General features: G+C 45.2%; 1 protein-coding gene across 1 annotated transcript; it reads right to left on the reverse strand.

Annotated features, from left to right (window-relative positions):
• Positions 1-3,387: 3,387 nt before the first annotated feature.
• LOC308156345 (syntaxin-2-like) lies at positions 3,388-12,402 on the reverse strand (the record flags this gene model as incomplete). The annotated part of the gene is made up of 10 exons (XM_080529683.1): positions 3,388-3,483; positions 4,179-4,289; positions 5,103-5,240; positions 6,069-6,142; positions 6,626-6,734; positions 7,437-7,510; positions 8,857-8,931; positions 10,671-10,770; positions 11,392-11,463; positions 12,373-12,402. 10 exons carry the CDS (start codon positions 12,400-12,402, stop codon positions 3,388-3,390), a joined length of 879 nt encoding a protein of 292 aa, XP_080385809.1.
• Positions 12,403-16,027: the final 3,625 nt, after the last annotated feature.

The raw sequence follows: 16,027 nt of genomic DNA on the forward strand, positions 1-16,027 counted from the left end.
TCCCTCGCCTGGGCCTGGCAGGTCGTGACTGAGGCCTTCTCTCCTGAGCACCACCCAAACACTATAAATACACCTCACCTCCTGTGTGCGTGGGCCAGGGGTAGGGGGTAGGGGCAGGGGGCCAGGGTAGGGCTGGGGCCATGGGCAAGGGTAGGGGTGGGGCAGGGGTAGGGGTGGGCAAGGGTAGGGGTGGGGTGGGGCCAGGGTAGGGGTGGGCAAGGGGGAGGGGTGGGGCCAGGGGTAGGGGTGAGGCAGGGTAGGGTAGGGGGAGAGATGGACACATGGGAAGGGGAGGGGGAGAGGGTTAACTGGTGAAGGCAAACAGGAGAGGTGGGTTTTGAGGGTTAAATGTTGACATGGTGTTGGCCTATCTGTGTGATGTGGTTGGTTGAGGGCACTTTTACCGCATGCACGCCGGGGATGGGTAGTCATAGCAACCTGCTTTTCTTCTCTGGCCTGAATGATGTTAAGACAAACATGATAATTTGATTGAAATTAAAACACAAGAGACTTGTTTTCTACAGGTGTTTATTTGTGTTTGTTATTGTATGTATGTACACATTAACACAATTAACACTATAACCACATTAGAGGAGACACTGTACACCAAACTACACAGCTGGATTCACTCTCGACCTGCGACGTCATCTCTTGCGGAGTTTAACCGTGCACCATGGCAACCTAGGGGGGTATTCCATCGACGTCAATAAAGGAAAATCCAGACTTATTTTTCGATAAACCTTGCAAGTTTCATCGAAATAGACTAGACTTATCAGAATAAACCTGGATTTGTCTTAAGCGTCGTTGCTGGAATACCCCCCTGGGTCGTTCCTTATAAGGCACTTATGTGTAAATAACAACAAAAACACGTGTGCCCCTGACACTGGTCTCACCTCTGACAGACAACATTATTATAATTCCATAATCAAGGCAACGCTTGGCATTTATATATATATATATATATATATATATATATATATATATATATATATATATATATATATATATACACTTTAATGTGTTCTGTGCCTACATCCACTTCTCACAATAGTCTGTTCTCTTAACAGGAAGCATACAACCGTCATTATGCAAACAGACTAATCGCTTAAATGTCTGTTTGTGTGTTTGTTTCACACTCCGCAAGCACTCAGTCAACAAGGTCCTTGGATAAGGTCATCATCACAGCTGGCGACACAAACCTACCACAAATAAATAATACATACTGTAGAATAGACGAACACTGAGCCCACTATAAAAAATACATTCTAAAACTCTGAATACAATGTACAAAGTGCAACGTGAGTTCAGCGATAGAGATACTCTCCGTGAGGTTCTGAAGGTAGAAATACCAGTACCACAGATGAAAAGGCGGTTACAAAGCATATCCATATAAGTGTAGTCTGTTTGTAGAAGCAGTACATTCATGTCATTGAAAGAGGAGAAGTCATAGTGCCTACAGAGACCAATCCAAAGAATACCAGAGGTAAAAAGTGAAAGTGAATACAGTGTGTGTGTGTGTGTGTGTGTGTGTGTGTGTGTGTGTGTGTGTGTGTGTGATTGTGCAAACGATTCAGAGGAAAAAGCTTGTGTCTGTCAATAAGTGCATACTGTATCAAGACTGCATGTCGTCTTGGGAGTGAAGACGTTAGGGAGTGAATCAGGAGCGTTCAGTCAGTCGACTCTTGACCAGGGCAGTTACAACAGCGCCACCTTCTGGTCAACGATGGGAGTTGTTGTTGTTGTTATTGCAGAGAGTTGTCTCCTTCTGTTCCTCCATGACACTCACAGCACTCTCTCTCTCCCCACCGGAGAGTCACTGGTCACCGCGTCCAGGAGGACAGGAGAGGGTCATGGTTGACAGTTCTGCTGTGTGCAGTTTGGAGGAGTTGTGGTTGATACAAACGTCAGTTTGGACTCTGGTCGAACTTTTTTTTTTTTTTGTGAGGGGTGGGGGGCGGTCTTTAGTGGGTGACATTGATCCACTATGATGGTGTCACGCCCCAGAGAAACAGTCAGAATGACGACACTAACAACCACACCAATAACAACATAAAGAGTTTTCTGTGGAAAAAAAAGGAGGAGAGGGAGAACAGAAGAACAAAAAAAGGGAAATTCTGGATCAGCTCCACTTTCTGAACAGGTGTTATATAACAGTAGTGCATTACTAAAAGCGATTAGAGAGACTGGAGTACATTTACCTGTCACATAGGTGATCTATCTAATATCTATCCAAGTTATTTATAGCCCAGGGGCCTTAAAGTGAGGCTACAGGAAGATCGTATAACATATTATTTCCAGCCACTAGTTCTTAAATGAGCTTCCACACGCCAAAGACCTCTCTATGATACCTCCCTAAGGAACAGAAATATAGTCAAGAAATTCTCTGATTGGATAAAACGGGTAATAACACCCTGCTCCTACGAGCAAAAGCTTACTTCGCAAAAACGCTGGCAACTTGGAGACCTCCGACTGTGAACCGCGTAGTCTAATGAGAACAGATCAAACCCGTGGCGCGGCCAAAAAAGCAGAACGCAATTAAAAAACGCTCTAATTTTGATTACTCCTTATCTTTTATTTGTTATACTTGGCCGCAGCCAGCGCGTATTTGGCTCCTACTGTACATTTTCCTTGTTTTTGAAGATTAGAAAACTCTTAAAATCACATCATGCGCCACACAGTCAAGCGCGCAGCCAAAATTCTATGTAAAGCATTAGCGTCAATAATCCAGTAGCTATCTCTTTAATATCTTTCCAGATCAATTGGCTCGTACGCTTGTTCCCTCTGTGTTTATGTTGGCTCTTCAGCTCTGTCAGAACCTGTTACACAACATCAGGTTGACCCTTCACCTCACGCTCACAATAACCCTGTCAGGATCTGCCCTTTAACATGATCCAGGGGCTCAGGATGTACTGTACACCAGTGTTGCCAGATCGGGCGTATTCCCACCCAATTGGGCTACTTATGATCACACTGGGGGGCTTTTAGACTGTGGTTAGGCTGGAAACCAATCCCATCTGGCAACACTGCTGTACACAGTGGTGGGAACACAACTGTTACTGTAGGTTGAGTCATACAGGATCATCCTCCGTCAGTCTGTATCTGTCTGGACTTGTGGTGGGTGTGTGTGTGTGAGGTGTGACAGGTGAGTGTGTGTGTGCGTGTGTGTGTGTTTGTGTGTGTGGGGTGACAGGTGAGTGTGTGCGTGCGTGCGTGTGTGTGTGTGTGTGTGTGTGTGTGTGTGTGTGGTGTGACAGGTGAGTGAGTGTGTGTGGTGTGAGTGTGTGTGTGTGTGTGTGTGTGTGTGTGTGTGTGTGTGTGTGTGTGTCTGGCTGTGGACGGCAGTAGTAATTACCTCCGGCCGTGAGGTGGAGGTGAGACTAGGGAGGCCTAGGTAGGTTGTTTAGGGAGGCCCACAGACAAACCGACGGCTAGCGCGATTATAGCCACCAGCACCAGCACCGCTAGGGAAATAATCACATACTTCTGCCGAGACAAAACAACAGAGAACACAATGTTAGGGCTGCTGCTAGAAATGCCCTAATAAGGTCTGGTTAGGAAGGAGGCGAAAGTGACAGTTGGGCAGTTGGGCAGACATTCACTCACACGCACTAGACGCGCTAAGACTTAGTGAAATGATCCGAATCATATTCCGCTTTGATTGCAAGTGAGATTTATTTCCATTAGTCTTTACATGTATTATAACAACACACACACACACACACACACACACACACACACACACACACAGGAGACAAAGGCAGGATCTGAAGCTTGTTTCACAACAGTAAACTTTTACAGGCAGTTGGAGGACGTTACCGTAGTAACTCATGCCGTTAAACCCCTGGTTGGAAGGCTCAACGGCGTGATATCACCGCCCGTGTCCCGTTAAACTTCACATAAAGGTCCTGAGGGGGACGGTTAGCTGCACGGCGATAAATCTGAACGGAATCCTCTAGCGTGCGACACATTAGCTTCACAGCGTTACATTTCACAGGCTGACCTTGGAGCGGGACATTAGCTCCATTCACCGTGGTAACTTTAATGGGTGGTTCAGTGCCATGGGGGGGGGGGGATAAAGTTACGGTTAGCGTCCCCGCTCAGGCCACGGAGGGTTTGGGCTCATCGCTAGCGTTGGAGGCAGTCCAGAACAGGCTGGGGAAGCTAGGGAGGAGCCTTACCCTGCGCGCCTGCTTCTGGTAGCGCACCGCCTTCTTGGTAGCCACCTGGGCCTCGCCCACGTAGTCCACCGCGCGGCTCACGTTCTTCTCTATGTTGTTGACCATCTCCCCCTGGTGGTCACGCATGGAATGAAAAATAAATACATTTTTAAGAAAACATCTTAACTCATTGACTGCCAAAGACGCCAATTGGCGTCTTATAGAATAGTAACGTTGACTGCCAAAGACGCCAATTGGCGTCTTATAGAATTATTATTTTTTTTCGCGGGGATCGCGTTATTGACATGTTCTACACCTAGCGAGTGAATTTCAGACTTGGGTGTAATGTATTTCGGTCCCAGATGGGGGCAGTAGTTCGATAAAAGCCTGGAGAAGGAAGTGGCTTGCTGTGGGTTGTAGCAATGGCGAAACGGATCAGGGTATGTGCCAAACACGGCGCGGAGCATTGCGGGGCGGAGCATTGCGGGGCGGAGCATTGCGGAGCATCGCGGAGCAGCGCGGCCATCGCCCGACTCTTCAAACAATTCAGAGTCGGATGATACAGAAAAAGTGCAGATTTTTTTTTTTTTTTTTAAGTTCTGCAGAAAAACCTCGTTTTCTCTGTTTATTGGTCAAAATCAGGTGTTTTTGCTGAAACCACCCTATGTTCTACGGCCGATTTCTAAACACTCAAAGAGGCTAGAAACAAACTTTCTTTTTCTGATGAAAGAAGAGAGTCTAAAGTTTTGGTAGATATGTTCAATGTTTATGTAGTCCAAAAAGTCAATATTTGGTGGGTCTTCAAAGTTCAGCGAAAATGCCCCAAAAGTCTGGCAGTGTGGAGCTCTCCGCTCTGAACATGGCTGGCAGTCAAAGAGTTAACGAGGGTAAATAAGGTCTCCCAAATTGTCAACATTGACAACCCTCCCTCCCTCTCTCTCTCACCTGAGTCTCCACTAGCATGGCCATGTCCACAAACATCTCGTGCATTTCTCTGATGCTGGACTCCAGGCGGATGATGTCTTTGTGACGCGACTCGATCTCGTTCAGCGCCTGGCGTGTGATCTGGGAGTCAGAGATGATCTATGCCAGAGAGGGTGTGACACAAAGAGGGTGTGACACGTTAAACAGCTTCATTCACAGGAAGAACAACAGCCCTACTTCTGAGGTGGCAAATGAGCAGGAAAGTGTCATACTTCCATTCCAGTTACTGCACAACATCTTAATTCTTCTTCCTTCTTCTAGCATTTTGACGGCCAATGGCCCCCTGAGCCCTATCATAGATTATTTTGTCTTCTGATGACTGTTGGATAGATGATTAATTTTCTTAGGCAAATATATTTGTTTGTAAGTGAAGACATACAGTAACCAGTCAAAAGTTTGGACACACTTTCCCATTCAGTTGAATGGGGGAAGTGTGTCTAAACGTTTGACTGGTACTGTATGTATAAGAGGAGGAAGGTATGTGGTACGTGGTCTGTGGTATTTCTATGTACGTATATACAGTATTTCTTTGAAGGAAGTGTTGTAGTTTTATATCAAATATGCTGAGAATTGATGTCTGTCTCTCTACATTCTGGGAAATCGAGCACTAAGGAAGGCCTTCCCTTCCTGTAAGAGATGTGCCTATAACTTGTGGCACAGATGATTATGATTGGCAAGAGTAGTGATCTCATAGGGGAGGAAACTTCTATAAATGTGTGTCCCTCCCCACGTTGTTGTTTTTTTGGACTGCTACTTTCTCTCTGAGCTCATGTAACTTTGCTTAATAAAAGGCCTCATCTGAGCCAATTGATTTAAGCTCTTTGTGTGTTTATATCACCACTAAATCTACTAAGAATCAATGAAATCCACGACACAAGTGACATAAATGGTCTGGTCTGGCGTGGTCTGTGTGAACGTCCCACTCACGTCGCAGGTGAAGATGGCAGGGTTCTGACTGCGGAGGACCTCCTCCAGCTGCTCGTCCGTGGTCACCTTCCCCGCTGCGAGACGGAAAAAAACAGAACAAAAAACGACAGTGAAACCGAAAACCAAACGAAAAAACACGATAGCTCAGACAGGCAGGCAGAGTGAGCACCTGTACCTGCCCGCTGATCACCTGACCTCCCCCTCCCCCTTCCTCTGACCCTCCCCCCCCCCCTCCCACCACCGACTACCTTGCCGACCGTTGCCTAGGCGACACTAACAGCTAGCGTCTCCTGTTGCAAGCTCCCCTTTCTGCTCTCCTGGGGAGTGGGCGGGGCTTAGAACACAGAGAACACAGAACACTCCGAATGGTGTTGGCATAAAGGAAAGGGAACAGGAGAAAAGAGGGAAGTGGTGTGAGTGTGTGTGTGTTTATGTGTGTGTGTGTGTGTGTTTATGTATGTGTGCGTCTGTGTGTGTGTGTGTGTGTGTGTGTGTGTGTGTGTGTGTGTGTGTGTGTTTGGGTGTGTGTGTGTGTGTGTGTAAACAACACCACTCACTGATCTCCAGCTGCCTCTGGATCCGAGCCTTGCACTTCTCTCTGAAGGACATCTGGGTCTTGTTGTAGCCCGTCATCACGTCCACAAACCAGCGCATCAGGTTGGTGTGCTGAGGGCAGATGGTCACACACACACACACACACACACACACACACACACACACACACCTCAGTGGTGAACTCATCATGACAGCACAGATCTCATCTTGGCACCAGACAGACAGACAGACATAGGCAGGCAGACAGACAGACAGACAGACACAGACAGACAGACACAGACAGACAGACACAGACAGACACAGACAGACAGACACAGACAGACACAGACAGACAGACAGACAGACAGGCAGACACAGACAGACACTGACAGACACAGGCAGGCAGACAGACAGACAGACAGAACAACAAAATACTTATTTTGTGGGGTAGTGGTCTAGTGGATAGTGAGTTGGACTGGTGATCGGAAGGTTGTGAGTTCAAAACCCCGCTTGAAATACCACCACTAGTGTGCCCTTGAGTAAGGCACTTAACCCTCAGTTACTCCAGGGGGGAATGTCCCTGTAATTCGTAGTTGTAGATCGCTTTGGATTAAAAGCGTCTGCTAATCTAAATGGCAAAATTCTACTTCTAAAATTTAAAAAAAGTGACAGTAGAATAAAACAACATCAAATAAAAAAAGAGACAACTGAACATTCTAGAACACACTTTTATTTGTTGATTATTGACTGTTGTTGATCGAGGAGCAGCAAGATCCTAAATGTCCCGAAAAGTGTGCTTGTACTGGACGCGGTACTGCGTGTTGTCATGCCAACCTGGTTCTTCTGGATGCGCTGGTCCACAGAGGTGCTGTTCGCATTCTCATCTTCAGGCAGGCCGGCCTGCATGGCTGACGACAAACAGGAGGCCCAGATCAAGATAACATAATACATATGGATGTACACACACACATACACATACACACATATGAATGTGCACTCTTTCTCACACACCCACCCACACCGTCCCATCTCAACATATGCACCTGCACACACATATGAATGTGCACTCACTCACACACACACACACACACACACTCACACACACACTCTCACACACACACACACACACACACACACACTGATCCCATCTCAATATATGCGCCTGCACACACATATGAATGTGCATTCACTCACTCACACACACACACACACAACCCCCCCCACACACACCCCCACCCACCCACCCACACACACACACAGATCCCATCTCAACATATGCGCCTGCACACACAGGCGGTTAGGCTGTTTGTAGCTGATATGTTATCTATATAGTTAACAGCGGGGGGAGTGTGTGTGTGTGTGTGTGTGTGTGTGTGTGTGTGTGTGGCGTACCGAATGGATGGGTACTTTCCTATGGCCCAGTAGTGGGCGTGACTTTCCCCTTCAGCTGATTTACAAGTCAAATCCCCTCAGGGAGAAACAAGTGTGTAATAAGGGCAGTGCTCTCACACTCAGCTTGTGTTTAGTTCCCCTGTGTCCTCTCACACACACACACACACACTCACACTCACACTCACACTCACACTCACACTCACACTCACACTCACACTCTCACTCTCACACACACTCTCACACACACTCTCACACACACTCTCACACACACTCTCTCTCTCACACACACACACACACACACACACACACACACACACACACACACACAGTGTTCTACTACACCACCCCTGTCCACGCCACTACCACACACAGACTTAAAAAAAAAAAAAAGCATAGAATGTGTGTAAGAGACCATGGTGACAGACAGCTATCATTATGCTTTTAAATCTGTGTAGAGCAGTGGACAGGACTGGTGTACACTGAAGGGGAAATGGTGGAGAAGTGGAATGCAGGCACTAACACACATACACACACACACACACACACACACACACACACACTCACACACTCACTCGCACACGCACACGCGCTCACGCTCACGCTCACACTCACAGTCACACACACACACACACACGCACACATACACACACACACTCTCACACACACTCTCACACACACTCTCACACACTCTCACACACTCTCACACACTCTCACACACACTCACACACACACTCACACACACACTCTCACACACACTCACACACACACTCACACACACACTATCTCACACACACACACACACACACACACACACTCTCTCTCTCACACACCCACACCCACACTCACACTCTCACTGACTCACTTTTTAACTTGGCCCGCACTGTGTTGGCGTTCTTCTTGATTTCATTGGTCAGGTGCTCCAGCTCATCTTTGGTGCCTGAGAAACAGAGACAGAACTCTGAAATTACATTCTGAGGTGACATTCTGAGGTGACATTCTGAGGTGACATTCTGAGGTGACATGCTGAGGTGCCAAGGAAGGTTACTATGGTAACCACAGTAACCCATCAATAATGTAAACATACAAGGCCGCTTTCCCAGACCTAGTTTAAGCATAGATGGATAATCACCATTGAAAGTGTGTGTCCTAAGTCCAAGCATAGGCATTCCTATGTCGGGAAACCGCCCCCTTATGTGTAATAATGTATTCTATCCAATATCTGTTCTTTTATTTAAGTACTCCTGTCAACACCATTTCCACTGATCCATTAATAAGACTATAGACTTTAACCAGCATTTCATCAGATCGACGACAGACCGAGGTCCTACAGGAAAACAGTCTGGCTTTTATCTCAACTTGCACTTTTACTCCTATTTCTTATCTCCTTATTTCTTGTTTTAGTCCTGGTTTGATTGTGTTGTATTTGATCTATTTCTTATCCCCTCCCTCTTGTTTATTTTATTTACTGTCTCTTTTATGTTCAGCACTTGGGAGTTGCATTCAATGTATGGCTTGCATTCAATGTGTGCTGTATAAATAACGTTTGATAGATCGAGCTCATTGTGAAAGCAATAAAACTGATTGTGCCACAGCTAGCTGCCAAAGGTGGTGTGATACTTCCTTGAGGCAGTGATAGCAGCCAGTGTTTCCCGTCTGTCTCATTTACATAACATGTGTGTGACATTTCCCTGAAGGACCACACCAGAAGGAAGGTAGGTCTGGTAGTTCTCTGTCTGTGTCTGCGACTGCGTCTCTCTCACTCACAGCACTCCTCGGCTCAAACCACTGGTACTGTGAAGAGACCTTGCTGAACTAAACCAATGTGTTCTTTTTGCGATGGTATTTATTTACCTCATTTGATCATTACACGGTTTAAAGGTTGACTTCCGAAACATGTTGTACATCTGGCTGTAATCGGTAGTTGTGAAAACCAGCGCTTTGTTAAAGCTGACATGGTTAAATTATTTTCCCGTGCTTGACCTTTCATACAGTACCAGTCAAAAATGTGGACACACTTTCGTGTGTACAAACTTTTGACTGGTACTATACATATTTAGATATTATTATTTAGACAGATACTTTATTGATCCCTGGGGGGGGGGGGGGGGGGGGGGATTAAGGCGTTACAGCAGCTTGCATCATAAACAACAAACAACAAAATAGTTAAAAACATTGAGTCAGGCGACTGAAGGGCATCATTAGAGGGATAGAATTGAGTCCAAGACTTAACATACACGGAGTATCACTACTGTATACATTACATCCCAACTAACCATCACTCTATCTCTCTTCTATCTTCTATCTCTCTTCTATCTCATGCCATAGATTGAAGACAGTCCCATCTCTTCAGGCTACATCGTAACTGTCCCTCCTGAGACCTCTCCATCACCTCTACTCCCCTGTATAGTTTCTCTACTGTAGATCTCTCTACTAGCATTATGTCTGCCAATGGCCCCTGGCCCTAGCATAGATTTTTTTTCATACTTTTTATTTTTCTGTCTGTGATTGATGGATAGATGATTCACTTACTTAGACAAGTTGTAAGTCGCTTTGGATTAAAGGCATCTGGTAAATGGCCAAAAATGTAAATGTTTTTGCCTCACTGTTAGAAAACAGAATGGATTTGGATGGCTGTACAGTGAGGTGTGTATATGGGGTCAGAGGGGTCAGACTCACGGTCGTCAGGGTTGGGGGCAGAGAGGATGGCGCTGTGGTGCTTCACCACCTCCTCCACCTGGGCGGAGATCTTACTGATAAGACCTCGCACCTCCTCCACCTAACACACACAACACAAACAAACACAACACACACAATGTCACACACAATCACAAACAATGTCCCACACAACACACAAACACAATACACAAACAATGTCACACACAACACACAACACACACACACACACACACACACAAACAATGTCACACACAACACACAAAACACACAACACACACACGTCATTGTCCTCATGTAAACACCAATAACATTGATGGCAGGTTTCCCAAACACAGATTAGGTCTGATTCTAACGGCTATTGTTTTGAGTGGGGCAATTCCACTGCTCGCATAGAGATAGTGAAGATAGACAAGAAAGTAAGGAGGAGAGGGTAGGTTAGCAGGGCATGGGCCGGATTTGAAACCATGCCGACATGGGCATATGTGCGCACTATAGGCCGTGGTACTGGACCACTGGTCACGATTATGACTCATTCTAGACTAAATAAAGCATCTTCAACAGAGTATTTAACCCTGGACATGGCTTAATCTGTGGTTGGGAAAACAGCCCTTAGACACAGCATCTCGATAAGTCTCTTTCCAGAACAAAGAGAAACAAACACTAATCAACAAACTATGTGCATTCCTATTACCAAACCAGGGCTCAAGCAGGGCCTTATTACCTTTTTGAAGAAGTCATCCATGTGCCCGTTGCTCTCCACAGGGATGGTGACATCATCCACGTTGGTGCTGCTCTGTTGGGAAAGACGTGGGAACAGCAACCGCATCACAGGTAAGTGGTGGGGGTGGTAGGCTACAGGTAAGTGGTGGTGGTAGGTAGCACTCTGTGTACCCAGTGTAAATACTGACATATGACACTTAGGTCTGTCCTGGTAAATCCATTCTATTTTTGCTCACCGTGGGTAAAACACGGATTGACACACACCACTACTCATGTGAGGAAAAACCACCACCCCTGTGACTGTCTAACACACATGACTCTCGTTAAAAAGGCATTTACTTTCTTAAAACGAATGAATCGGTTCTCTGTTCACTGAGTTGTGGTATTGGGTTACACTTTGAGCGACTTTTTATTAGTATATGCGTGTGTGTGTGTGTGTGTGTGTGTGTGTGTGTGTGTGTGTGTGTGTGTGTGTGTGTGTGTGTGTGTGTGTGTGGAATAAAACAGGAGGCAACCGTGATACACACACACTGTCTGTGTGTCTGTACGAGAAACCTAATCAAACTATAAATATTTAACATAAACAGATAACAATGTGGACTCAACACAACTGCCACAATGAAAGAACCCGAGGCCTGGCAGTTTGTGTTGTTTTGAGTTGTTTGACTAAAACAATCACTGAAAGCACGGAGGTGATTGACTAAATGAAAACAACGGTTAATGATAATAATAATAATAATAATGAATGAATGAATGAAAGCTTTATTTCGAACATGTGAAAAAAGAAATAGTTATAACAACAAAAAACAAAAAACAAAAAACAAGAAAAAACAAACAAAACAAAACACTATTTACATGTCCGAAAAGGAGTAGGAAGAAGCATAAACTTATTTAATCCTACCCCTTCTCCAATAATCAGAGATTAATAATTAATAATCTAATAGATCTAATATAGTTCCTGATAACAGAAGGTGATACTTACCGCTGTCAGGTCGGCCAGGCGGTCTCTCATGACGACCGTGGAACAGGTCAATGTGTTTAATAAAACATATCGCTACAATATGACAACTACTACTTGCTGGGGGGAAGTAAAGTAGACATTAGATCCTTGTAATCCTTTAGTTGTGATATTCAGGTTATACAGTTACACTGTAGTCTGTGAGCAGAGTTTCACCAAATAAAGTCCAAAGCGACGCGCCGTGAATCCTCATCTGAGGAGGAGGAGGAGGAGGAGGAGGAGGGGGGTCAGGGGCACGCCTTGCGCGGGCACGCCTTGCGCGGGCACACCTTGCGCGAGCACACCTTGCGCGGGCACGGCTTGTTGGCGCGCCGCGCTCCACCTGTATTTACAGGTACAGGTATTTCTAATGGGAAACATGCCACAATGTTATCAGAATCTAGAACCCTGGCTGTAAGTGCCAAGTAAAACTAGTGTTATATATGTCCGTCGTGGTGTTCAAGAAAGGCTGTAATAGTTACACATTCGTGAGCTTAGAATGATAAGGTTCTAAGGATCTCCGTTTAGGGCAGTTCAGAGATATTGAGCGTCAAAGTTTTTACATTCCATTATGTTTTGTGAGATGGAACCTTTGTATTTTATGAATTACTAACTCAAAAATGTCAACATTTAAAAAAAATAACACCACACAGGCGTTAATAAACACCTAATGGATCAGATTATGTAAAAAACTCAATTTTGACAAAAATGGAGATATAACCTTTATCATTCTAACGTCACGAATTATTATTTTCTTACCGTTTTATTATTGTTTACTGTTTATATTTGATCTATTATCCTTGTTCCATTCTGTTGCTGATGATGACTGATGTTGTAGACATGCTCTCTCTGGAAATCCGTTGCATTCTATACAGGAGACTTGACTTGACTTGGGCAAGACTTCTTGGACTATTGTTAGATTTGTTCAATAGTTCTATTCATTGTGTTGTCATTATAAGGTAAGTAAGTAAGTAAGTAAGTAAAGCTTTATTTATATAGCGCCTTTCGTACATGAAATGCAACTCCAAGCACTTAGATAGAAGGTAGTTTAGAAGAAGTCTAGTGGAACACTACTCAGGGTCACTCTGCAAATAACTGCCTTCCAAAAGAATCCTAAGGATGTTTTGAGAACACACATCTTATCAGCATTCAGACTCAGCTGACACTCTATAGGCCTTGTCTGTAGTGAGGCGTCAAGGCCCCTAGGGTGGGAGGGCAGGTGAATCTGAATTCTAGAATATCTGATGGGGAATGTCAACAACTGTGAGATGAGTGCTTGTATGCTTCTGTCTGGGTGAAAAGATCTTGTCGTTGGGTTGGAGTTTGTTGCGAGCTGGAATGAGAGAGAGAGACTTTGCCTGTAGGCTATATGCAGCAATTCTGTAATAAATCTATTCTCCTGAGGACCCACAACCCGGCGTGTTCATTGAACCTGAAGAGTGTATTTTTTGATTGATTGAAAACTTTATTAGAAGATTTGCAGAAGTAGGTACATGAAAGTACATATTACATACAAGGTCAACTAACAGGATAAAAACCCAAGAAAGCCACTGGCTTATTTCAATTGGGGTCCTTGATTCTCAATTCATCGTTACATGTAAAGGGCTCTGCACACAGCGTGCGATTTCTGTTGCGCGTCAACGTTCCATTTTGAAGTTTGAATGGAAGTCTATGAGAACATCGCATTTACCCACACACGGCCCCGATTTTAATCGCACGGCGAACATTCGATTCCATTCATTTTGAATGGGACAAAGCAGTGCGACAAAACTCGCACGCCGTGTGCTTTGTCCCATTCAAAATGAATGGAATCGAATGTTCGCCGTGCGATTAAAATCGGGGCCGTGTGTGGGTAAATGCGATGTTCTCATAGACTTCCATTCAAACTTCAAAATGGAACGTTGATGCGCAACAGAAATCGCACGCTGTGTGCAGAGCCCTTTAGACAGACAAAAAAGCTAGTACTATCTACAAGATAATACAGACAAATAACTATTACTATCTACAAGATAAACACACATCCATCATGGGAAGAACAATACAACAAAACATAAGGTATGTACAGCGGGTAGGACAGGTGGGGACATACACCATAGGTGGGGGCGGGGGACAAAACACAAAGTATGTACAGTGGGTAGTTCGGGTCTTTTAATCTGATTTTTGATTTAGAGGGTCCAGTTACGGATTGCAGCCTCCTGTAAATGTTTTTTGAGAGTGGTTTTGAAGGTGGGCAGTGTTTTGCACTCCTTTAAGATTATAGGAAGGGCGTTCCACATTTTTACTGCATAGTTTGCAAACGAGTTTAACCCCTTGTTTGTGGTGCAACGCGGTTGAACGTGGTTCGTGGAGCTTCCTCTGGTGTTGTATGTGTGGACGTTGTTCACTTTTTGGAAGTATGTTGACAGGTACTTGGGTGTCTTTGTGGTGTAGCGTATCTTGAAGACCAGGCCCAGTGCAAGCTGCTGCACTCTGTCAACTACTCGTAGCCAATCAAGGCTCAAAAAATGAGCAGCGGTTAGATGTGTCCTAGGGTTGAGGCCTAGCAGAAGCCTAACCAGTTTATTTTGGGCTGTCTGGAGTCTTGTTTTATGGGCCTTTGTGGTTCTATAGTACCATGATGTTACGGCATAGTCGAAGTGACATTGAATGAGAGCTCCTGATAGAGTGTATTGTTGAGGGAGGCTGTTTTACATTGAATGGTTGGAATGACACAACGCAGAGACGAGAGACATCTGAGGTTAACATCCTCCACCATAATCAATAACTGAAAAACGATCAGATCCATCACTACTGGGCTCCTCCGTGCCTCAGAGTTTCCACATAATAGAGTATAATGTTTGCTTGCTGGTGAATTCCACAAGATGGCGGTATTGACCTTTCAAAAAAGTTGGTTGTCTTCAGGAAAGGGTAAACGTGCTCAACCCCTAGCCACGATCTAAAGGACACTCAAGCCTCTTAAACTGGACAGGCCCATAATTGGGCCCAAATTCTGCTTTAATCAGTTTAGTTTGGATCTGTTTTTTAGGTGGAAATTAGTCAAATAGGGCATTCACCTTAAGAGGCTAGGATACAGGCGTTGAATGCAAATGCCTGCTTTTATCAAGCCCATAACCCTACCCAAACCCATGGCTGTGTTCTAATTAAATGCATTCTTGCACCGTGTACACTCTAGATAGGGTGCAAGAACGCATGTTGGAACGCAGCCCTCGTCTGTTACACCAGAGCCCAGTGTCCTTATGTCAAGTATTTACTGTAAATACTGAGGATTGGTTCCAACACTTACTCCTCAGTAGACTGACTCCCCTGAGGGCCTGGTTCCAACACTTACTCCCCTGAGGGCTTGGTTCCAACACATACTCCCCTGAGGGCCTGGTTCCAACACTTACTCCTCAGTAGACTGACTCCCCTGAGGGCTTGGTTCCAACACTTACTCCCACGAGGGCCTGGTTCCAACACTTACTCCTCAGTAGACTGAATCCCTGAGGGCCTGGTTCCAACACTTACTCCTCAGTAGACTGACTCCCCTGAGGGCCTGGTTCCAACACTTACTCCTCAGTAGACTGAATCCCTGAGGGCCTGGTTCCAACACTTACTCCTCAGTAGACTGACTCCCCTGAGGGCCTGGTTCCAACACTTACTC

The sequence above is a fragment of the Nansenia antarctica genome (genome assembly GCF_963989245.1).
Source record: "Nansenia antarctica genome assembly, chromosome: 4".
NCBI lineage: Eukaryota > Metazoa > Chordata > Actinopteri > Argentiniformes > Microstomatidae > Nansenia > Nansenia antarctica.